Source organism: Mirounga angustirostris, unplaced genomic scaffold (genome assembly GCF_029215605.1).
Source record: "Mirounga angustirostris isolate CCGP_5_RB_7025 unplaced genomic scaffold, mMirAng1.0.hap1 SCAF_13, whole genome shotgun sequence".
In the NCBI taxonomy this organism is placed as follows: domain Eukaryota; kingdom Metazoa; phylum Chordata; class Mammalia; order Carnivora; family Phocidae; genus Mirounga; species Mirounga angustirostris.
Genome location: NW_026991721.1, coordinates 36,807,355 through 36,833,134, shown reverse-complemented (window position 1 = coordinate 36,833,134; position 25,780 = coordinate 36,807,355). Strand labels below are relative to the sequence as shown.

At 36.1% G+C, this 25,780-nt stretch overlaps 1 protein-coding gene across 3 annotated transcripts in view; it reads left to right on the top strand.

Moving 5' to 3' along the window:
- The window catches only part of PRMT3 (protein arginine methyltransferase 3), a 139,148-nt gene that overhangs the window by 72,956 nt on the left and 40,412 nt on the right, over positions 1–25,780 (top strand). For all 3 annotated transcript variants that reach the window (XR_010406921.1, XM_045894009.3, XM_064576731.1), the window contains exons 12-13: positions 8,717–8,904; positions 11,105–11,191. Coding sequence is in view for 2 of the 3 variants with exons in the window: in XM_045894009.3 (XP_045749965.1) it covers positions 8,717–8,904; positions 11,105–11,191 (275 nt within the window). In the remaining variant the exon portion in view is untranslated. The remainder of the gene's footprint in view (positions 1–8,716; positions 8,905–11,104; positions 11,192–25,780) is intronic.

The following is a 25,780-nucleotide window of genomic DNA, read 5'->3' as shown; positions in this document are numbered from 1 at the left end:
CCTTAACACTTAAATAGATCCTACAAATAAGACCACAAACCCAATAGAAAATTGGGCAAAGAATTGAATGGCAGCTCCCAGAAAAGGAATACAGATGACTCTTAAAAATGTGCTCAGTCTCTGCCCTATTCAGAAAAATGTCCAATCTGAGGAATCCTTGTCTTACTCAAGGTTGCACTGAATACTCCTGTGTTTTTCTTGAAGTTATAGCTTTGACATTTAGGTCTATGGTTCATTTCAAATTAATTTTTGTCTATGGTGTGAAGTAAGGATAGATGTTAATATGTTCTAGCACTCTTTCTTTGTTGAAATGATTATCCTTTCCCATAAATTGCTTGGCATCTTTGTTGAAAATTAATTGACCATATATGTGTGGGTATGTTTTTGTATTCTGTTCATTTGATCTGTAAGTCTCTTTTTTCATCAATACCATACTAATTATTTACTGTAATTTGCTTTGGCAGTTTGGTCCTTGTGTGTGTGTCTGTGTGTGTGGTTTTTTAAAATAAATTTTATAATCTTACCAGTTTTGAATCTGTCAGTCTATCGATTTTAAAAAGATTGCTAGAATTATGATAGGATTGGCTTGAATGAGTAGATCAACTTGAGAGTAATTAGCATCTTAACAGTGTTGTCTTCCAAACCGTAAGCACAATATACCTTTTCATTTTTTAAAGTCTTTAATTTCTCTTGGCATTATTTTGTAATTTGCAATTTAGAGATTTTGCACATTTTCTGTTAAGTTTATTCTTTTTAAAAAATCTTATTTGAGAGAGAGAGTGTGTGTGTTGTGTGCGCATGAGCGGGGCGGGGGGGGTTGGTATCTCAAGCTGACTCTGCACTGAGCACGGAGCTCTTCACAGGGCTCAATCTCACGACCCTGAAATCATGACCTGTGCTGAAATCGAGAGTCGGACGCTCAGCCAACTGAGCCACCCAGGCAGGCGCCTGCCCCTGTTAAGTTTATTCTTAAGTATGTAAATTTTTTTGTCATTTTTACAAGTGGAAATTTTTAAATTTCATTTTTCTGTTGTCTACTACTAGTACAAAAATACAATTGATTTTTGCTTATTAACCTTGTATCTTATGACCTTGCTAAGTTTACTTGATAGTTCTAGTAGTTGTTTTATAAATTCCTTAGGCTTTTCTATGTGACCAGTCATGTTGTTTGCAAATACAGACAGTTTTTTACTTCTACCATTCCATACTTTCTACCTTTAATTTGTGGGGTGGGAGGTGCTATAACTCTTTGAATAAAATAGGAAACAAGTCCATTGAGATATAAATAAATAAACGAGGGGCGCCTGGGTAGCTCAGTCGTTGAGCATCTGCCTTCGGCTCGGGCCATGATCCCAGAGTCCTGGGATCGAGCCTCGCATCGGGCTCCCTGCTCCACTGGAAGCCTGCTTCTCCCTCTCCCATTCCCCCGCTTGTGTTCCCTCTCTCACTGTGTCTCTCTCTGTCAAATAAATAAATAAAATCTTGGGGCGCCTGGGTGGCTCAGTTGGTTGAGCGACTGCCTTCAGCTCAGGTCATGATCCTGGAGTCCCTGGATCGAGTCCCGCATCGGGCTCCCTGCTCGGCAGGGAGTCTGCTTCTCCCTCTGACCCTCCCCCCTTCTCATGTGCTCTCTCTCTCTCATTCTCTCTCTCTCAAATAAATAAATAAAATCTTTAAAAAATAAATAAATAAAATCTTTAAAATAATGAATGAATGAATGAATGAATGAATAATCTGAAAGTTTGATTAAGAATGGAATAGTTACCTAGTTTCAAAGAACCTCCCCACAAAATAGCTACCAATTACAAAAAGAGTAAATTTCAATGTAGAAGCATAGCAGTCTCCACCTTCATCAAGTAATCAGGGTTGACATTCTCAGGAATGGGTCAGATTAAAATTGTGGTCTGATAGGAGCATATAGAAATCATTTCTTTGAAACTTCCTCAGAACTGGTAATAGTTTTGTAAAATCATAATTGTTGCATAGAACATTTAGGAGGTCATCATAGGAGATATCTTCTTCCATATTAGTAGAAAAGAATGTTTTTACTGCCTTTCATCACAAGCAAAATGAAAGATTTTTCTCCCTCACAAAACTAGACTCACATTTCTTCTGGGGTTCTTCAGAATATACATCTTTGAGTTGTAATTATCAAGATTATGAAGTTGAGGACTACGTCCAGTACAATGCACAATTACCAAGGCCGTCAGTTCCTAACTTACTGTTTCCTGATCTTGACAGACCATCATAATCACTGGGGCCTTTTGTTAAAAATATGGATGTTTGGGCCCCACATCGGATCCTTTTGAACCAAAATGTAGGGGGAGAGTCCTATTTTAAGAATTTATTTATTTGTTTGTTTGTTTGTTTTAGAATTTATTTGAAATATATATTTTCCTTAGTATCACTCGAGGTTATTGTCGGAAGAAATAGAAATCTACCTTGGCTATTCAACAGAGTAGGACTTTATTAAAAAGTAGGTAGGGTAGGTTATTAGGTTTTTGTGAGAACTAGAAAACCAGGCTGGAAGGTTATGCAGCCAGGAATAATGTTTAAAATTATGTTACAAGCCCGGTTTAGAAGTAATACCACTAACCTAATATTGGCACTAGCTGACATATTACATTGCTGATCTTACCAACAGTAGGCATTGCTACCTCTGAGAAGTAGCCAGAATTTTAGGTGTTTATCATTCATTTGTGGACATAGGTCATATGTGCATGCCTAACCTACAAGGGAGAGAGGGAAAGCAAGCTTCTGTCATTTTCAGCCTCCATAGAGGCTGGCAGGCCCTGCCTTGTAACATAGAGAATTTCACAAATAGTTCAGAAGGGGGCAGCTAAATAGAGTGGCAGATATATAGGTATATATGCTTCACCAATAGTTCTGTCTCTCTCCACAGTTTTGCATTGGAATTTGCATTGGAAACCTGATCTATGCTAATAAGAAATTGCCTCTGTTATAAAGTCACCATTTGCTTCTGTACCTTCCTAGCTATACTTTATGTGGAAAGCTGGACTGTACAGCTTACTCACTGCTCCCTCATTTCTACTTGGTTGCTTTCCTTTTAAGTGTTTCTTTTTGCACCATGATCTCCTTCCTTAACTCAGCTGGAGTAAGTAAAGCTGAATGTTTCCATTTTCCTCACTTTGCTCTGAAATTTTATTAATCTCCAATCTTTCTCAACCCCTTTCACCTTCCTCTTTCTCTTTCAACAAGTGCCCGTTTACCTTGGGAAAATGGGGTTCCTCTTTCCCTTTCTCCCATTTGAAAAGCATAAAATGTAGCATCATGCATAATGGAAAGCATATAGATTTTGCAAGTAGACCTTATGTTGAATCCCTGCTTTGTCAGATAACAGTTAATCTAATTAGCTGATTAAGACTGGTAATTTGGGCAAGGTACTTTACTGCTACCAACTTCAGTTTTCTTATCTGTAAAAGGATTATAATCTAGCTTTATAGAATCAAAATCATTAAATGGGATGCTTGAAATGAAGTGGTTGCTCAAAAAGGTTAATTCCCCTCCTGAGTTACATCTGGTAAACTATAGATTTACAGTGAAGTGAGCTATAGCTAGCAAAATGAGATTAGTGTTAGGTTTATACCTTATAAAAGTATTGAAATGAATTTAGGCATCACGCTATTAAGACTTGACTTTCACATAGTTCAACTCAGGGTAATCACCCACTGCTTGTGGTTCATAGTGCTTGGAGATTTCCTTTAGTATTTCCATAATTCACTGTCTACTTTCTTGTCTTCACATCTGTGTTTTTCACATTTGTTATTTTTGTTTTGTTCAGTGATGTTGCAGTAGTATCATTTTCTACTGTTTTTCAATACATAATTTTTCAGTGTATAGTGCAGCTAGCTAAGCTGGGCCTAGTCACTATTTATAAGTTAATGGTGGGAAAATGTTTCCAATTTCCAAATAAGAATTAATTTTTTAAGATATCCTTATTATATAAATTGGAAATTGAGGGGCACCTGGGTGGCTAAGTCGTTGAACGTCTGCCTTTGGCTCAGGTCATGATCCCAGGGTCCTGGGCTCGAGCCCCGCATCGGGCTTCCTGCTCGGTGGGAAGCCTGCTTCTCCCTCTCCCACTTCCCCTGCTTGTGTTCCCTCTCTCGCTGTGTCTCTCTCTGTCAAATAAATAAATAAAATCTTAAATAAATAAATTGGAAATTGATTTTTAAGCTTATTCAACTTCAGAATTTTTGCTGATTTAGTAGCTTAGTAGTATACTTCCCTTTATACATATCAATCATTTTGTCATTGACTGTTAGTTTACTAAAATCTTTCCTCCATATTGTTAACGTGTATTGTGAAAAGAATAGTTTATTTTGACTTATTATCTCCTTTTGTTCTAAACCTTTTTACTCTCTGGTTATTTATATACATGCAGTGATGCCAGTACTTACTAGAAATTGTTTCTTTATGCATCTCAGTTTTACCCTTTAGTGTCCCAAATTTTGTGAGGCATTTCTAAGGGATAAAGGATTTCCCATCTTTATTCACCATGTGAGCTGTTTGAGCTGTTCTAGTGACAAATGAATTCTGGGCAGTGAATCGAGAAGGACACAGATGTCAAAGCCATGAATTTATAAATGGTCTGTTAAGAGGGTGCTTTGTCCAATCAGCGCTTTGTTAATTTCACCTATAAGAAGGTATAATTATTCAATTATGCTTCTATGATTTCTACAAAAATCAAATGACAAATGTGTCAGAATGTGAAGGTAAAGGGTTAGTCATGATTCTGGCAGGTGGCCCAAAATCTTAGCCAGCTGTGAGGAGGTGGATATGGAACTAAACTGACCTGTAACACTGATTACAGGTCCTTTATGAATATTCATTCGTCTTACTAACAAAGATAAAAAATAATTTCATTTCTAAATGCTAGCAAATAAAGAAACCATAATTTTCTGTATCTTTGTGAAATATAATTACCTTGAAAAATATACCTCAACACTAGAAAAAGTAAAGTCATATTTCTCTGTTTGTTTCTTCTTACCAAAATATTTTTAAAGTTTTTTAAATTTATTTTAGTAAATTATAGTTTTTCCTTGTGAAAAAGTTATCCTTATTTCTTGGTAATATTACTAGTATGTCATAATGCTTGATACAGAGCCAGAGGTCAGCAAACTTTTTCTACAAAAACCAGACAACAAATATTTTCAGCTTTGTAAGCCCTCCCGTCTCTGTTCCAACTACTCAGCTTTGCCTCTAGAACACAGTGCAGCCATAGACCATAGGTAAATAAATGAGGGTAGCAATGTTCCAGTTAAACTGTTCACAGAAATAGCAGGGGGCTGAATCTGAACCATGGGCCATTGTTTGCCAGCCCCTGATATATGGACTAATGATATTTTAAATTTTTCACTAAGATTTTTAATAATATCTGAAATAAAAGAACTCTGGGCCGTGTTAAGTAACTTGAATGTCTGTGCACTACAAGACTCAGAAGGATATTCAGTTTCCCATAGACTATGGTGTGAATGGCACTCCCCGAAGTAGTACAATATGGTGGCTCTGATAATGACCTCCCTCATCCATTTCTCCCACATCTATATCAGGGGTATCTGTATCTGGCTTGCTGCCTGTTTTTGTAGATAAAGTTTTCTTGGAACATAGCCAAGCTCATTTATTTACATATTGTCTGTGGCTGGTTTCACAATTCTAGCAGCAAAGATAAATAGTTTCAACAAAGACCATATGGCCCACAAAACCAGAAATAGTTACTTTACAGAAAATGTTTGCTGATCCCTGATCTGTACCCTAACTATATTCCTTTTTAAGGATGGAGTTACAGGGCAAAATGTGGGACACTTGTATGATTGCCTTACTAAGTCCAACAAAAGATATATAAAGAAGTTGCCAAATATCTAAAGTTACTTTAGAATTCTGTTTCTGCTTCAGTGTTTCTCATCTAAGGATCTGGTTCAAGAAACTAAACATGCTTTCCTGTAGCTTATGCTCTGCTGGTTCAGCATAGTCAGCAACAAATCAGATACCTTGAAGAATTTGTATTAGTCAGGAATTTAAACACAGTCAAGAGACTTACCGTGTGTATGTGGAAGAGGAGGACTGTAGAAGTAACTCAACGGTCCATGGTAGCCCCGTACCCAGTACTCTAGCCCAGTGCAGCTATCACATGCCTCACATGCCCCCTTAGGGAGGACTTGAGAAACTTCTTATCAGTGGCATAGCACCAAGTAGTTTTTCTGGGTATCTCACACGTCAGGCTTGAAAGGAGCAATTGCTTTAATGCCAACAGATCTTATCATGGGCTTTATTAGGAAGATAAGTTAGTGCTGCTGTCATTGAATAATAAATTCCTAAGGCTGTGGATAGAAACAAAGTTTGGCAGAAGGGGAGGCTCACTTCTCTGCTGTTTAAAGACTAGTTAATCATGGAATTATTTCTTTTGTGCATTTCTTTGGTACATATGTACTTGTTTTCAGTTTATTGATATAAGAAAATGTGATTTCTACTTTAATTCATGAATCCCCTGAATTTTATTTGAAGGACAAAGTTAATTTTGTTATTTATTTGTCAGAAAAATATTTTTTTAGTTTATTTATTTGAGAGAGAGTGCACAGTGAGCGAGAGAGAACACAAGTGGAGGGGGGAAGGGCAGAGGGAGAGAGAGAAGCAGGCTCCCCGATAAGCAGGGAACCTGATGTGGGGCTAGATCCCAGGATCCCTTGTTCCTGACCTGAGCCGAAGGCAGACGCTTAACCAACTGAGCCACCCAGGCACCCCCAATATTATTTTTTTTTTAATTTGGTGCTATACAGACTTTTTACCCTTGTTATTAGAATAGTTTCTTCCTGAATCACTCTATTCTGTCACCTCTCTTAATACTTACTCTCCTGGTTTTCTTCTTGCTTTGGTGGCCCCAGCTTCTCAGCCATTTATTATCAACCTCCTTCCCTTCTACACATCCCTTAAATTCTGGTACTCATTATGTACTCTCCCTAGATGAACTCATGAGCTCCCGTAACTTACATTTCCATTCATATGATTATCATCCCAAATTTATATCTTGAACCCAGATCATCTCTTAAATTTCAGTCCTGTTTATTCAGCTGCTTATTGGATATTTTTACCCATTTGTCCCATAAGCACTGAACTCTTTTGTTCCTCTTGACTCTGCCCTTATTTATTCTCTAATGTAAGGGTTAATACCAAGATCTGCCCCACTGCGGAAGCTAAAAACTTGTCCGTGACTCTTCCCTCTTCATTACCTCCACAGCCAGCCAATCCTGTGAGTTCTTCCTCCTAACTATCCCTTGAACAATGTGGGAGTTAGGGGCATCACCTGCCCCACCCCCTATGTGGTCAAAAATCTATAACTTTTAACCCCCCCCCCCCCCAAACTTAACTACTAATAGCCTACTGTTGACTGGGAGCCTTACCAATAACATAAACAGTTGATTAACACGTTTTGTATGTTATATGTATTATATACTGTATTCTTACAATAAAGTAAGCTAGAGAAAAAAATGTTATTAATAAAATCATAAGGGAAAATACATTTACAGTACTGTACTGTATTTTTTTTAAAAAATCCATATATAAATGGACCCGTGTTGTTCAAGGGTCAGCTGTTTATATCTCCCCCTTCCATTCCCACAGCCATTGCTCTACTGCAAATCACCTGGGTTATTACAAGTATCTCTTGTTTAGTCTTTGTCTTAATCTTGCATCTTCCCATTCATTCTCCACATTGTACTCCATCTGGCTTTTCCAAAACCAAAATCTGATCAGGTTGTGACCCTATGTAAAATTGTTCACAGGCTTGTCATTATTCTTAGAATAAAATCCAGTTTACTAGCATGGTTTATCCAGCCATGTTTTCTTTGCTCCCTGCTTACCTTTATAGTCTTATATCTCACTCTCTTAAATTGGAGTGTATATTAATTGTGACCCCATACGCACACTGCTCACTCTGCCTAGAAATTCCCTCCCCACTCCTAATTTATGTGGCCTTCAGTTCTTATATAATAACCCGCACCCCTGGGGCACCTGGGTGGCTCAGTCATTAAGCGTCTGCCTTCAGCTCAGGTCATGATCCCGGAGTCCTGGGATCTGGCCCCGCATTGGGCTCCCTGCTCCGCGGGAGGCCTGCTTCTCCCTCTCCCACTCCCCCTACTTGTGTTCCCTCTCTCGCTGTGTCTCTCTCTGTCAAATAAATAAATAAAATCTTAAAAAAAAAAAAAATACCTGCACCCCTGCTATAGCCAAATCTGAATTAGCTGTTTTTGCTGTGAGCTCCCTCAGTACCTTATACCTCCCCTTTCTTAGTATTTATTACATCACCAATAATTGCCCTTTTTTAAATGATTTGTCTCTTTCTACATGTTTCAGAGTAATGTGTAAAGATTTAGTATCTTTTTAAAGTTAGCATATTGTAAGTTTAACAAATACGTTCATTTCCGGTTTATTCAATTATGCTCTCTTGCTTTAATTATTTTAATAACCCATCATTGAAATCCTTATTTTAATCTTGCCATCACTGTAATGGAAATCTTTTTTTTAAAGATAGGACTTGGTTATTTTCCCTGACCTATACCTCCATTAATCCCCCACTACTAGTAATCAATTGCTAGTAATTCATACTGATGATTTGGGGATTTATATTTAGCCTTTAAAAAAGTATATTTTGCCACAAACGGAGATAATGATAAATTGTTGGGTATTTTATCTGTTACAGTCTACCCTGATATTTGCACTATCAGCCTTGTGGCAGTAAGTGATATGAATAAGCATGCTGATAGAATTGCTTTTTGGGATAATGTTTATGGCTTCAACATGTCCTGTATGAAGAAAGCAGTTATTCCAGAAGCTGTTGTGGAAGTTTTAGATCCGAAGACTCTTATTTCAGATGCTTGTAGTATTAAGGTAGGTGTTTTTACCAGTTTTATTTTAACAGAATTGCCATTTTTATTAGTTTTCATTTATGAGTTCAGTATTTGAAATTAACATATTGATATTATATATGGGCTTTCAAAACAGTGATTATTCTTCCTATATTAACCAGGCTAATGTACCTTGAGGTTACAGTATTTACCAGTTGACTATATCATCCTTTGGAATCACTTATCTGTATATTGCAGTTCCTTATACTGAGAGGCTTGAAGGCGAAAAGTCCTGCTGTATTATCATTTCTGCTTCATCACCACCTCCCTGGCCTTGTTCTAGTTTCTCATTTACAGCCAGATTATTCATTCATATCATATATTCTACACAGTTTAACATCTCACATTCAAATTTCTTCCACCTTTTCAAATTAAGTAATTACAGTGAATTTGCCTATGAAACTAAAGCCCTACTCTGTTCAGATTTCTCAGTTAATTCCTTTTGTGTTTTAAAATCTTATTGTTGGGGTGCCTGGGTGGCTCAGTTTTTAAGCATCTGCCTTCGGCTCAGCTCTTGATCCCAGGGTTCTGGGATCGAGCCCTGCATCAGGCTCCCTGCTGCGCGGGAAGCCTGCTTCTCCCTCCCCCACTCCCCCTGCTTATGTTCCCTCTCTCGCTGTGTCTCTCTCTCTGTCAATAAATAAATAAAATCTTTTAAAATATTAAAAAAATAAATAAAATCTTAACTGTTCACCATGCCAATCTCTAGTTTTATTGTGAATTTTGCTGTGTCATATTTACATAGGTTAAATAATAACTTTGCAGTGAAAAGTCATTGCTTTTCTTAAAAAGTCCTTAATTTGTCTGTTTTAATTAGATAAATTTAGTTTGTTCAGTTTTAGGTTCAGAACACTGTCTGCTTTTTGTAGTCATACTTTCATAGCATCAATAATTGTTCCCTGCATAAAATGGATATTCAATAAATATTTGTTAATTTTCTTAATAGATAAAAAATATTTAAAGTTGGCATAGAATAATAAACTTAAAAAGTTTCTCAACAAGAGCAAGCTGATTAAAATTGCATTTAGCTTCTAAGAAAAAACTATAGCCTGGTTAATGATTATAGTACTGTTGAGGGCTCTGGTACACTGATAGTAAGAGATTTATTTGTATTCTTTGATTATGGGTAGGAGTGTGCAGTTCAGTCAACTCAGCCTCAAGGCTATGCAAAAAGAGGAGGGTAGTGGGGGAAGGGGCTAATTTTTCTCTCTAGTGCTCTTTGTTTAATGCCAAAAACTGCTATGAAGAAATAGTTGAAATAGAAAATTTTAGACTGATAACAAAGGTGTTTAAAAAGTACACATACCCTTTCTCTTTTTTTTAAACATTAATCAATGTTTATTTACTTGTTTGTTTAGGTAAATATATTTTGTTCCACGTTCCACAATCCTCTACAAATAGAAGGCAACCACACTATAACTTCTTTAAAATTTTCTCAAGCTATTTAAAAGAGGGTAGTGGCTCAGGTATATAGTCCTGTGAATTGTGTATGCTATGTCATAATCTACTCATGGCCTCCCTCTCGTCCCACTGCCATGGTCTGTCCCCATCTGCTCTCCATAGTGAAGTGAAGAAGGACTTGAACCAAGGCAGTAAGGAAAATAAGGCTCTTTGGCCATTGTTTTCCTGAGTTAAATCTTCTTCCTTGGTTTGGCTCTTTGATTTTATCCGTTACAGTTTTTCCTAATATCTAACAAACTTTTCTTCAAATGCAATTACAAAAAGGAATCCTAAAACACCTTATCCTTTTCATTAGCCTATGTTTTCAAGTTGGCATTTCCTATAAAAATGTTGACTCTTACCATGCATAATTTATAGCAAATGTGTACCACTGGTAGTATACAAAATGATTTTAGTTGGAAAACAAGAAAAGAATTTTATTTGAAAATATTTTAGTGTATCTTAGAAAAACGTTAACTAGCACATCAGAGCCATGATTTGATATATAGTGTTCTTACAAGAAGTCTAAGTAAAAAAATACTAATTTGGTTTATACAGAAATTAACTAAATGATAGTGCTAGTAGCCTTTAAATTTGAAAACAACTCCAGAAGTGAGGTTTGAATGATTAAACTTTGCAAAACATTGGTTTACTGCATTAAAAAGGATATTTATCTGTTTGATTTTGGTTTTGTTTTCACTATTTTTACTAACTTCTTCCTTCCACTCTTTTTTAATGGGTAGCAAATAGATTGCCATACAACATCTGTCTCAGCTTTGGAATTTTCTTCGAATTTTACCCTGCAAATTACAAAGACATCCATGTGCACGGTAAGCTGTTTCATCTCCTTTCACAAATCTCACTAGCAGTGTAGTTGATTGGCAGGCTAATGAATTAATTACCAGACTGTGATAAATGAAAAAGACTATTGCCCTCGACAGTCTATCTTTGCCTTTGTTAGGCTATTGAACGGATCTGTTTTGATAGGTCAGTAGACTTCAAAAAAGTTGGTTTAGTTGAGAAGAGAAAGTAATAGGACACCATATTTGCACAATGATTTTTCTTTATAGAGTCTTCCTTATTGCCTCTCATGTAACTAATTGAAAGCACTCATCTTTATCTTAATAGACAAGTTCATGTCCTACACCTCCTAACAGCTCTTCACACTCAATGTAGATGGAAGTAAAATATGTTTATTTGGTATAGTATTTTATATTCCTGTGTAAAATATAATAAATGATGATATACCTTTCTTTAAAGAAGCATCCTGGTGTAATGGGCATTAGAAAAGTTAGTATGGATTCACATTTGGTTCTGCCACTCACTAGCTTGTTACTGTGCTCAAGTTACCTAGGTAATCTGTACCTCAGACTAAACAACTGCTTTCAGAAAAATGGTAATAATTTCTATCTTGTAGACTAGTTACACAGGTTAATGAATTAATATATGTGGAAGCACCTACGAAGTAGCCAGAAATGCTAGGTTATTAAAATATATTAATTTTTTTCTTTCTTAAATAATTTCTAAATATATATTAATACTAAGATAACAATATTTTTTACCAGAAGACTCAGAATGTTAATAAAATGTGGGCCTTTACTTAAAGTATGAATTTACATAGGTGGTAGTGATATAAATATTTATATTATTTTGAAAAATTAATTGTATAGTTTTTGAAATACTAATTATACCTTAAAAATTAAAATTTTACTGAAAACTGTATGGTCAGTAACTGTGTGAAACAGGTTATGGTCATGTTGACTTTGACTCTTGAACCTGATTTTTTAAAAGATAGACATACAAAAGATTTTATGGCTTCTTAAAAATTGTTTCCGTTCATTTTGATCCAATAATTATTTTCTATCCATGTGAGTTTAACAGTGTGCTTTGATGTTTTGAGGAATTCTTTTCATTGAAATTGGTTTTACAGTTTTTAAAAGGTAAATATCTAGATCCCAGATTTATTATTTCAGGGCACCCATTATATTTGTTTAACTGATAAAAACAAAATTTCATTCTTCCCCGATTTCTCCCAGATTTCTCCCAGATTTTCCAGTTGTCCTTTATAGTAACTGAAATGATTTGGTCAATTGAAATTACAGGCTAAAGGTTTTAACTCTTAGATTTGCTCTGTGTTTGATGTTAGTAATCCTTGAGAATTAAAAAAGACCTCTTGATTAATGACAGTTGATCAATCTATAAGGGAATTCTTAGATAGAAATTGCCGGATGACCAGTATTATTAAATAATATTATTTCAAATCTTCTTTCAGTGCCCTTCACATGAATCAAAGTAGAGCAAATGTAAAACTGTAGTCAAGACCTGAAAAACTGTTTGTTTTTAGTTGTGCATATTTTTTAGCCTTATGTAGACAGAGGAGTTTACTGAGTTTTTTTGAAATGTTCTTTATTTTTTGGGTTATTGGTCAGGGTTCTTAGTTTCAGACTACAAAGTCCAAATCAGCTTCTTAAAGCAAAAGGTGATTTACTGAAGAGTTAAGTAACATAATTCCAGACACATTGGGAGAGCTAAAGGAATAGCCAAAATACTCGTAAACCGCATCTTAGAACTAGCCTGCTACAAAGCAGGCTGCACTGCTGTAGCCCCCGTAAACCCTAGAGCCCTTGGCCCTCTCAGTAAATGGGAGGCCCCACTGACCTCCCCAGATGAGCAGAACTCTTCACTGCCATCCTGTTCCTATCCCCCCTGCCCAAGTCATGCTGTTCAGGTCCTCTGTACAGATCTTCATTCAGCACCTCTGGCTGCACATAGGTCAGGTTGTACACTAGCGATTAAAAAGTCTTAGGAGGTGGTTTTAGCTGCAGTAGTGTTATGCTACAAAAGAGTTTCACAATGCATATACAGAATTATTTTCTATTCTTTTTATTTGACATAGAGTACAAGAAGCTTTATGTTGAAATAAATTATACTTATCCTTTAATGATCTTGGTTTTATTCTGTATATTTAAAAGAATAAAATAGAAATAAAACACAAAAAAGCTGGTAAACTAAAACTAATGATGTAATAATGTATGGTGATTAACATAACAATAAAAATTTTTTAAAAAGCTGGTAAAGTCTGTTTAACACAAAAATTATAATAGAAATTTTTGTATTAAAGAACAAATCAAATAGGTACTTGCTGCATTTGTTCCTGTACAGAGTTCCATAAGAGAAATAAATCAAAAAGAAACTGTTATATTACCTTATATCTGTAAAGAGCCTTTTAGATTTATATTTTTTTCCCAACATGCCTGAATGATTTTAATATAGAAGTCTGGAAATGAGGTAGGTCTGGGGTTTAGGTAGAAGGTGGCTGAAGATTGAGTGGACTTGTGTATGTCTGATCACTGCTGAAAAATGTACTTCTGTAACTCACCTTTGAGAGGAATGTATAGTTTCAAACCATATTTATTGGATGCACACCAGGTACTGAACATAAAATTTTAGTACTTATTCAGTGTTAACCCTTCTGAGACTATTCTGTCAAATAATTTGTCAATATAAATTGTCTTGGTGATAATGTCTAAGTCATTGAACACTTGCATGCCAGACAATGTGCTAATCACTTTAAAATCATTATTTCATTTAGTCCTCTTAATAACCATTTGAAGCAGGTACTAACATTCCCATTTTTGGGGGGGGTGAAGAAAAATAAATCACTATGTCTTACTTGTGAAATATCCTGACCCCCCAAAAAACTCTGGTGGGATTGTACAAACTATTAAAGGAAGATACAGAAACTTATGAATGAGATATTCAAGGTGTGGAAGAAAGGAGGTAGCCTGTTGCATTTGAAATAGATCTGAAAAATCTAAAACATGTTGCATATGAAACAGGTCTGAATAATGTGATTCTCAGCCAATAGTCTAGCAGTTTTTGGTAGGGAGAGAGAGAGTATGATCAAAATGCACTCTTTCTCAGAGATAGGGGTGACAAATTTATATGATAAAATAAGTCACATATCCCATCCTCTTTGCTGCAAAGAAAAAGTAGATCTTCGAAATTTTTTTTCTTCACATTTTCAGAGTATATTTATCGTTATTTGGTTTTAGGAACTTTCTTTCCTTCCCAGCATGCTTACCCTAACGTGAGCCTGGCATGAGTTAAGGTTTTGTGGCCTGTAATGCCTTTATTACAGTTTCATTATTTGTGAATCCCAACTATCCATCCATATCTACTCCCAACTATCTTTTGCTCTTTGAGGTGGTGCCAAGTCTTTACACTCTTCTGCTACCAACCATCTGGAGCTATTATGCAAACCTAGTCTCTAAAGCTACTTTTGAATAGATAGATTATTCGCCTGGTTACTTGGGAATAATCCACAACAAAGGTATTAAAAAGGATGAGTGCCTAATTGGAACTTTGTTTCTCCTTTATATTGTAAGAAGAATTAGTGAAAATACTAAAAATAAAAATAATTTTAAAAAAGCAATGCGTGTCAAAGAGATGGAAAAAGTTACTTTGGGGAAGAAGATGTATGGCTTCTAGATAGAGTAAAGAAAAAAGTATTTGCTTTTGTACTGCTGAGTACAAACCTTCAAATATATTAAATACTTTCTTCCTTGTGCTTAAAACTTGAATGCATAGTCAAAAAGTAAGATGGATGATTTCTCTGAGTAGTTAAGCCCATTTTAAATATATGCACAACCATTTATTTCTAATGAGATTCTAAATTTGTAGCCTAATTAAAATATTAGAGGAAATTGGATTTTTCAAAGTAACAAGATGCTAAGAACACCCCCTTTGCATTTAATTTCAAAAGCATGTGTGCTGTAGACTGATAGTGTTTTTAGATGGCTTTCTCAAGTTTCTCAGAACCTTTAATAGAAAACATCTTTTCTTTGCAGTCTTCACCACCAACACACAGGGGTACATACACCACTGAAGAAATTTGATAGCATTTTTAATGTAGTGTTTTGCATTAATAAACTTTTTTATGTTTTGGGGAATTTAACGGGACATAATAATCATATGTAAGAGTCTTGGATCTTGGTTAAAGGATAATTTTCCAATGAATACTTGTAGCGTATACATAGGGATTTTCTGAGCATTTTTTATGTATCATATATTACTGACAGTTTAGGTCAAATTGCCTTTGCTTTTATGATGGGATATGAATTTAGTTAGCACCTGACTGTCTATCACAGTAGCCTGCCTAACCGTGCAGTAAATGAGCAATAAAGTCCATTATTATATGGGAAGTTTATAAGTGTTCAAAAGCAAGTGGTTTAAAGCCATACAATTTAGAACTAATATGTTTTATTTTGTGAGTTCTAGTGTATTTTTAATGTCATTTATGTAATTGTATAATATTCTCCCTTTTTGTTCCAGCAGCATTTATATTGGCATCTGTCTATATAAGCTCCTTAAAGATACAGGCAAGCAGATACATTAAATGACTCTTCATATTGCCTTTTGTGTAACAAATGAGTTGTTTACCTTAAAAAGGAAAATAATATGATTTTATCAGATTACATACATAAATCTTTGACATATAAAGATTTTTATTTGATACATTATCTCTTAGAGCAATCATTTTTATATATTAATTTCAGCATTATATTTTCTTTTATTCTACATCTCTGTTAGCATGCACTGGAACAGTGACTGGTACAACAATGTTCAGTTTGTATAAACTTTCCTTAATATATTTCTAAACCTCATTTAACAAAGAACAACATTTTTCCTAGGCATTTTTCTTTTACTACAGTTGCTAAATTAAAGAAGAGCCACTGGAGTAAATAAAAAAGAGCAGACTTTTTTTTATATTTGTATTTAAAAACCTCTTACAATAAAGTCTTTTGGATTTTATCAAAGTACATTAATATGAGTACAGAGACATTGAGAGGTTTTTAATTTTTTATCAAAACTTTTAAGATCATTAATATAAGAATTTATATTAACAGATATTTCAGTTTGTTAAACAAATATTAAATACTGACTGTGTCCCAGGCTCTTGTCTGAAGTCTATGCACAAACACACACACACACACACACACACGCACAAAACCTGTTCTCTGTCCTGAAAAGGCACTTATGTGAGAGGAGACAGGGGCTAAGAAAATTTCAGTATAACTTTAAAATTATGAGTATAGATATATACACAGAGTGGTTTGGGAACAGGAGCCAAAAGAGAGATTTTCTGGAGGAAAAATTGTAGTTTTAGGTAATTAAATTTTTTAGCCAAGATTCTATGAGGAAGAAAAAAACACTTTACCCCCCCCCCCCAAAAGATTTTATTTTAAATGAGGAAACCTGTTTCCAAGGATGAGAAGATTGAAGGAAAAGACTAAAGTCTAGTAGCCATTTAAGAAGTTCACTTTGGGATAATTTCTGTTTACCTATTTTTTAATTCACTGGTCTTTTCGTCATCTGTATTCTTCCTGCTGTTAAGATAGCTGCTAAATACTTTCATATTAAATATCATGTTTTTCAGTTCCATAATTTCTATTTTCATTTTTTGAGTTATCATTCTTTCATTTTTTTAACCAGTTTGGTCGATCTTTTTATCTAAATTTCTTAACATATTAATAATCACTCTTTTAAGGTCTATTTGCTACTTTCCTAAGCCAACTGTGATTCTACTTGTTATTTTTTTTTAAGTTTTATTTATTTAAGTAATTTCTGCACCCGAAAGTGGGGCTCAAACTCACAACCCCGAGACCAAGAGTTGTGCACTCCTCCGACTGAGCCAGCCAGGCACCCCTGTTGCTTTTTGCTTTTGATTATGGGTCACGTTTTCCTGTTTCTTCTCATATTTCATAATTTTATGTTTTGTGCTAGCCATTATTTGAAAGGATAAATCAGAGTAAAGTAGGTGATATTTTCCCCTAGAAGGGCTTCCACTTAACCTCTGCCTGGGTTGGTAGAATTGAGGGGCTGATACCTATTATCTAATCTGGAATTGAGCTTGGTCAGGGCTGGGTACCACGGGCACAGGATCAGGGCACTCCCTCTCACCAATTTCTTGGGATGACAATCAAAATACAGTTGAGTTTAGGGAGAAAGACAAAGCACAGGATATTGGAAAATCTGATCATCGGTGGACCTCTCAGTACAGAGCAAGGAGTTGGCAGGGGTAGGAAAGGTCCTGATACGGATTTGGCATGGCTCGTGATCTAGTTGAGAATTGGCAGACACAGCGAGAGGGTGAGTTTCAAAGTGAAGAGTAAACAGTCTAGTTGAGCCTTCTCTTCTTAAGAGGGCATTAGCTCTCAGGATTAGTTGAAAGGTCTGTTCATATAAACAGGTTTTCTTAAGGTGCCTGAAGCAAACAACTTTATCTTCCTGGGCAAGTTTCGGGAATAGCAGAGAGTTGAATAATAATGTCATGTTAATGTGACAGTGAACTGTGTGCTTGTAGATGATTTTGGCTTTGGGATCTAAGCATTGCAAGAAAACCTCTCTGCTCTGCCTGCTTTGCAGTACAACCACCAGCTTCATCCACCTTCTGGGTTTACTTGCTCTACCTGTCAGGCTTCTCCAGATTCTAGTGTACCATATTAGCTCAGAGCTGCCCATTAAAAATTGACTGGGTTCTCCTTGTTCCAGCTAGGTTGCTGTGCCTGTGGCATTTTTGCTGCTTTTCCCACTAAGGGGCCCGACATTGGGTAAATGCCTTCAGGTATGAAAACCACTGTTTCTCTCTGCTCAACTAGGGAGGGCTGGCTGGCTCGTCCCTCTCTGGAAATAGTTTATCTAGACTTCTTTGCCTCCAAGATTCTTCGATGGTTCTAATGAAAAATATGACTGTTTAATTTAGCGAAGGTTTTTTTATTTTTGTTGTTATATCAGAGTGAGGATCTTTTGCAAACCTCTACATCCTAACTAGAAACAGAAGTCCCTGCATGCATTGTTTTTAAAAACCCAATCTGGAAAATCTGGGCTTATGTATTTAAGATTTTTGAAAGTTAGGAAAAGTAAATGAACATAAACAAATTTAGTCCATGAACTAAAAAATAAATTGTATGTTACCTCCTAATTCTCATTTTGGTTTTCTTCCCTGTTTTTAAATGACATACTTGATAAATGATAGATGTATTTAAGAGGCACTGACATTTAGCTTTTGATGGACTCAAAACAAGTCTTTGGTTAACAGTTTTTTAAGGCTAATGCAAGTGTTATTAAATGAAACTTTAAAATGTTTAAAATTCAAACTTTAGTGATTCCTTACTCATAGTATTCTTTGTTTTTTATTTTACTTTTTAATTAAGCTTTAATTTTTTCTAATAGCTTACCAAAAAACTTCAAGTGAGCCTATTTCTTTGTAATTCTGTTCTTAAATCTTCTTGAAAAATCTCAAGACGGTAGAAACCTGCTAATTCCAAACTCATTTCTTGGGTATTAAATCAGCTCTTAGTACTTTTAGGTGTAAATTGACCTAATTTTGACCTTGCAAAGCTAGTCAGCTAAAGAAACTAATTATTAAAACACATCTGTGCTGCTTAGAAATTGTAAGATTTGTTTTGAACTTGCATCATAGATTTTAGTGGGACATCTGGTATATATTTTAATAGGCTTCATTAAGTAAATTTTATGTGTTGGGGGGAGGACGTTTCTAATTATGTGATTCTACCTCTCCAGTCAGTTTTAGTTTTCTCCTTATATAAATGACCATATGATCTAGAGCATGGCCATAACTTTGTACTGTTCTCTGAAACCTGAACCTTTGTAGTTAGGCTTCAGTGGTGGTGACGATACTTAAATCTCTTCAATTATTCTCAGAAACTGTTTTTGAGTAGCATTATGTGCTAAGAGCTGTAAGGCATTGGGAATGTAATAACAAGCCAAAACAGTTCTTTTATTCACAAAGCATAAATGAGGGAGACAGATATTTAAATTCATTTTATGCTTACATGTGATAAAGGCATTCTAGTTATATAAGAAAATGTCGATATCTTTTAGAGATGTAAACTAAAGTAATATGGGGGAGAAATGACATATCAGGCATTTGCTTCAAAACAGTTCAGCAAAAAGAAGGGGACGGAGGAAGAATAGATGAAGTAAATTTGCCAAATAGTGGTAACTGTTGAATACAGGTGATAGGTACTCAGAGGTTCTATAATTGTGTGTATGCTTAAAATTTTTCATACCTCGATGTTTTTAAAGAATAATACTAACCAGACAGCATTCTAAGAAATGCATAGGAGTGATGAGGCAAAGGTACTGTGCTAAGTTGTTACCATACAACTGCTATAGCTACCAAAGCTGAACACATGCTTATTCTATGGCTTAACTATTTCACTCTTAGGTCTGTACACAACAGAAGTGTGTTCGTGTTTGCCAAAAGACATGTACACAAGTGTCCATTGCACCCTACTTCATTATAATCCCAAACTGGAAACAAGCTAAACATTTATCAGCAGTAAAATGGATAAATAAATGTAGTATATATATGGAGTAGCATATACCAATGAAAAAAGATGATCTTGAGTGTACACTACAAAATGGATAAATTCTTTATGAACAGAAAAAAAAATCTGGAAAGTTTAAAAACATACCATGGAGTATGTGGGTGGGTCACCTGGTTAAGCACCTGACTCTTGATTTCAGCTCAGGTCATGATCTCACAGTCCTGCAGTGAAGCCCCACATCAGGCACTGTGGTTAGTGGGGACTCTGCTTGAGGATTCTGTCTCCCTCTTCCCCTCCTCCCAACTTTGCACATGCACACACGTGCGCACTATCTCTCTCTCTCTCAAATAAATAATAAATCTTTAAAAAAAATAAATAAAAGCATATTTTTTAATACAGCATGGCACTCTGTTACAAGCTGTCTACTTCATCTGGAGCCCAGACAAAGAAATGATGATGTGTGCCATTGCCAGAAGAACTGGCTGAATTGAACTTAGTGAGGGATGGTTTAGACATTGGTCTCTAATGTAAAACTTTACTAAGGGATTTTCCAGAGTAATTTTGATTACCTGATTTTCCCATTATGTGATTAATTCTTTTTTTAATTTAATTTAATTTTATTATGTTAGTCATTAGTTTTTGATGTAGTGTTCCATGATTCATTGTTTTCGAATAACACCCAGTGCTCCATTCAATACGTGCCCTCTTTAATACCCATCACCAGGCTAACCCCTCCCCCCACCCCTCTCCCCTCTAAAGCCTTCAGTTTGTTTCTCGGAGTCTATAATCTCTCATGGTTCATCTCCCTCTCCAATTAACCCCCCTTCATTTTTCCTTTCCTTCTCCTAATGTCCTCCATGCTATTCCTTATGTTCCACAAATAAGTGAAACTATATGATAATTGACTTTCTCTTCTTGACTTATTTCACTTAGCATAATCTCCTCCAGTCCCATCCATGTTGATGTAAAAGTTGGGTATTCATCCTTTCTGATGGCTGAGTAATATTCCATTGTATATATGGACCACATCTTCTTTATCCATTCATCTTTTGAAGGGCATCTCGGCTCTTTCCACAGCTTGGCTATTGCAGACATTGCTGCTATGAACATTGGGGTGCATATGGCCCTTCTTTTCATTAAATCTCTGTCTTTGGGGTAAATACCCAGGAGTGCAATTGCTGGGTCATAGGGTAGCTCTATTTTTAATTTCTTGAGGAACCTCCACACTGTTTTCCAAGGTGGCTATACCAATTTGCATTCCCACCAACAATGTAAGAGGGTTCCCCTTTCTCCACAACCTCTCCAACATTTGGTATTTCTTGCCTTGTCCAATTCTGCCATTCCAACTGGTGTAAGGTGGTATCTCAGTGTGGTTTTGATTTGAATTTCCCTAATGGCTAATGATGATGAACATTTTTTCATGTGTCTGTTAGCCATTTGTATGTCTTCTTTTGAGAAGTGTCTGTTCATGTCTTCTGCCCATTTTTTTACTTGATTATTTGTTTTTTGGGTGTTGAGTTTGAGAAATTCTTTATAGATCTTGGATATCAGCCCTTGTCTGTAGTGTCATTTGCAAATATCTTCTCCCATTCTGTGGGTTGCCTCTTTGTTTTTTTGACTGTTTCCTTTGCTGTGCAGAAGCTTTTTATCTTGATGAAGTGCCAAAAGTTCATTTTTGCTTTTGTTTCACTAGCCTTTGGAGATGTATCTTGAAAGAAGTTGCTGTGGCCGACATCAAAGAGATTACTGCCTATGTTCTCCTCTAGGATTTTGATGGATTCCTGTCTCACATTGAGGTCTTTCATCCATTTTGAGTTTATCTTTGTGTATGGTGTTAGAGAATGGTCGAGTTTCATTCTTCTGTATATAGCTGTCCAATTTTCCCAGCACTATTTATTGAAGAGACTGTCTTTTTTCCATTGAATATTTTTTCCAGCTTTGTCGAAGATTATTTGACCATAGAGTTGAGGGTCCATATCTGGGCTCTCTATTCTGTTCCATTGGTCTATATGTTTGTTTTTGTGCCAGTACCATGCTGTCTTGGTGATCACAGCTTTGTAATAGAGCTTGAAATCAGGCAATGTGATGCCCCAGCTTTGTTTTTCAACATTTCCTTGGTGATTCAGGGTCTTTTCTGATTCCATACAAATTTTAGGATTGTTTGTTCCAGCATTTTGAAAAATGTCATGGGAATTTTGATCAGGATGGCGTTGAAGGTATAGATTGCTCTGGGCAGCATAGACATTTTAACCATGTTTATTCTTCTGATCCATGAGCATGGAATGTTTTTCCATCTTTTTGTGTCTTCAATTTCTTTCATGAGTGTTCTGTAGTTCCTAGAGTATAGATCCTTTACCTCTTTGGTTAGATTTATTCCGAGGTATCTTACGATTTTTGGTGCTGTTGTAAATGGAATCGATTCTCTAATTTCTCTTTCTACAGTTGCATTGTTAGTGTATAAGAAAGCAACTGATTTCTGTGCATTGATTTTGTATCCTGCCACATTACTGAGTTGCTGGATGAGTTCTAGTAATTTGGGGGTGGAGTCTTTGGGTTTTCCACATAAAGTATCATGTCATCTGCGAAGAGAGAGAGTTTGACTTCTTCTTTGCCAATTTGAATACCTTTTATTTCTTTTTGTTGTCTGATTGCTGTTGCTAGGACTTCTAGTACTATATTGAACAATAGTGGTGAGAGTGGGCATCCTTGTCTTGTTCCTGATCTTAAGGGAAAGGCTCTCATCTTTTCCCCATTGAGGATGATATTCGCTGTGGGTTTTTCATAGATGGATTTTATGAAATTGAGGAATGTTCCCTCTATCCTTGTACTCTGAAGGGTTTTAATCAGGAAAGGATGCTGTATTTTGTCAAATGCTTTTTCTGCATCAATTGAGAGGACCATATGGTTCTTCTCTCTCCTCTTATTAATGTGTTCTATCACATTGATTGATTTGCAAATGTTGAACCACCCTTGCATCCCAGGGATAAATCCCACTTGGTCATGGTGGATAATCCTTTTAATGTATTGTTGGATCCTATTAGCTAGGATTTTGTTGAGAATTTTGGAGTCCATTCATCAGGGATATCCGTCTGAAATTCTCCTTTTTGATGGGGTCTTTGCCTGGTTTGGGGATTAAGGTAATGCTGGCCTCATAGAATGAGTCTGGAGGCTTTCCTTCTGTTTCTATTTTTTGAAACAGCTTCAGGAGAATAGGTATTATTTCTTCTTTGAATGTTGGTAGAATTCCCCAGGGAATCCATCAGGCCCTGGACTCTTGTTTTTTGCTTCAATCTCTTTACTGGTTATTGGCCTATTTAGGTTGTCAGTTTCTTCCTGTTTCAGTCCTGGTAGTTTATAGGTTTCCAGGGAAGGCATCCATGTCTTCCAGGCTGCTTAATTTATTGACATATAGTTGTTGATAATAACTTCTAATAATTGTTTCTATTTCCTTGGTGTTAGTCGTGATCTCTCCCCTTTCGTTCATAATTTTATTAATTTGGGTCCTTTCTCTTTTCTTTTGGATAAGAAGTCTGGCCAGTGGTTTATCGATCTTATTCTTTCGGAGAACCAGCTTCTAGTTTCATTGATCTGATCTACTGTGTTTCTGGTTTCTAAGTCATTGATCTCTACTCTAATCTTAATTATTTCTCTTCTAATGTGTGGCTTAGGCATTGTTTGTTGCTTTTTCTTTAGTTCTTTAAGGTGTAAAGTTAGTTGGTGAATTTGGGATTTTTCTGTTTTTTTGAGTGAGGCTTGGATGGCTATGTATTTCCCCCTTAGGACTGCCTTTGCAGTATCCCACGGGTTTTGGACCGATGTGTTTTTGTTCTCATTGGTTTCCACGAATTCTTTAAGTTCTTCTTTGATATCCTGGTTGACCCAAACATTCTTGAGCAGAGTGGTCTTTAGCTTCCAAGTATTTGAATTTTTTCCAAATTTTTTCTTGTGATTGAGTTCCAGTTTTAAAGCATTATGGTCTGAGAATATGCAGGAAATAATCTCAGTCTTTTGGTATCGGTTGAGACCTGATTTGTGACCCAGTATGTGGTCTGTTCTGGAGAAAGTTCCATGTGTGCTCGAGAAGAATGAGTCTGTTGTTTTAGGGTAGAATGTTCTGTATATATCTGTGAGGTCCATCTGGTCCAGTGTGTCATTCAAAGCTCTTGTTTCTTTGTTGATTTTCTGTGTAGATGATCCGTCCATTGCTGAGAGTGGAGTATTGGAGTATTGAGGTTTCCTACAATTAATGTATTATTATCAATATGACTCTTTATTTTGGTTAACAGTTGGCTTATGTAGTTGACTGCTCCCATGTTGGGGGCGTAGATATTCACAATTGTTAGATCTTCTTGTTGGAAAGACCCTTTAAGAATGATATAGTGTCCTTCTGTGTCTCTAACTACAGTCTTTAGCTTAAAATCTATTTTGTCTGATATAAGAATTGCTACCCCAGCTTTCTTTTGAGGTCCGTTGGCATGGAAGATGGATCTCCATCCCTTCACTTTCACTCTGGATGTATCTTTAGGTTCAAAATGAGTCTCTTGTAGACAGCATATGGATGGGTCCTGTCTTTTTATCCAATCTGCAACCCTGTGCCGTTTTATGGGAGCATTTAGGCTGTTCACGTTGCGAGTGATTATTGAAAGATATGAATTTATTGTCATCATGTTGCCTGTGAAGTCTTTGTTTCTATAGACCATCCCTATAAATTTCTGTTCTTTATCACTCGGGGTCTTTCTCCTTTTATAGAACCCCCCCCTTAATATTTCTTGCAGGGCCGGCTTAGTAGTTACATATTCTTTCAGTTTCTGACAGTCTTGGAAGCTCTGCATCTCACCATCCATTCTAAATGATAGCCTTGCAGGATAAAGTATTCTTGGCTGCATGTTCTTCTCATTTAGTACCCTGAATATGTCTTGCCAGGCCTTTCTGGCTTTCCAGGTCTCTGTGGATAGGTCTGACGTTATTCTGATGTTCCTCCCTCTTCCCCCTAACTGCCCTTCTGATGGTTTCCTTGGTTCTAAGATTTGCGAGTTTTACTATTACGTGCTGGGGCGTTGGTCTCTTTTCCTTGATCTTGGGAGGGGTCCTCTCTGCCTGTAGGCCACAAATGTTTGTTTCATTTCCCAGATTAGGGAAGTTCTCAGCTACGATTTGCTCAAATGTATCTTCTAGTCCTCTCTCTCTCTCTCCCCACCCCCTCTGGGATCCCAGTAAGTCTGACATTGGAGTGTTTCATGGCGTCTATGTGACTAATTCTTTACATAATATATGACTCTACTGTAAAAGGAAGCTTTGTCTCATATTCAGAGGGATTCTATCTAGTCTGATATTGTTTATATTTTGATTAAAGTCCAGGTGTACCCAATGCATTGCCTACAAAATCTTGGATATTTCCATCTGACCCCCCTGCAATCTTTCATTTTTCCCAACCACAGAGTCTAGCCTTCTGAGCTAAGCCCCAGAGGATTTTAGCCTTTTTAAAATCTAGATTTCTTCAAATAATTTTCTGTGGCTAGTTGCCTTCCTATCTATTTTTGTACTCTTGCCTTGGAAACATACCATTAAGAAAAGTTTAATTTTTTTAAAAGATATGTTTCCCACTTCCTATTAACTTTGAGGTGTATGTTCATTGATTAGAGTAGCGGGATGAATCACCTGCAATATTAAACCATTATTTAAACATGCTTAGAGAGAATGCAGAAGTCCACAAAATGAGAAACTCTGAAGTTGAGTAAAATAACGTGTCCTTAGAGTGAATAGAGATTCCTGTGCTTGATCCTCCTTTGAAAGCCATGCTGTAAATAATGCCTCTGAATCTGCATTTTTAGAAGTCCATTAACAGTGATTTTAAAGCCTCCAGTTGAGTTATATTATAAAAGGATTTGAACATCATATTGTTCTAAAATATAATTTGGAGTGTTGAAATTCTTCTGCTATATTACAATCATAATTTAATTCTAGATAGGAATAGGGTCATGCTTGAAATCATCAATGCCAAGGGTCAGAATAAATTTGAGAGAAATAATCACACTCAAGCAGGACTGAAATACTTATCTCAAG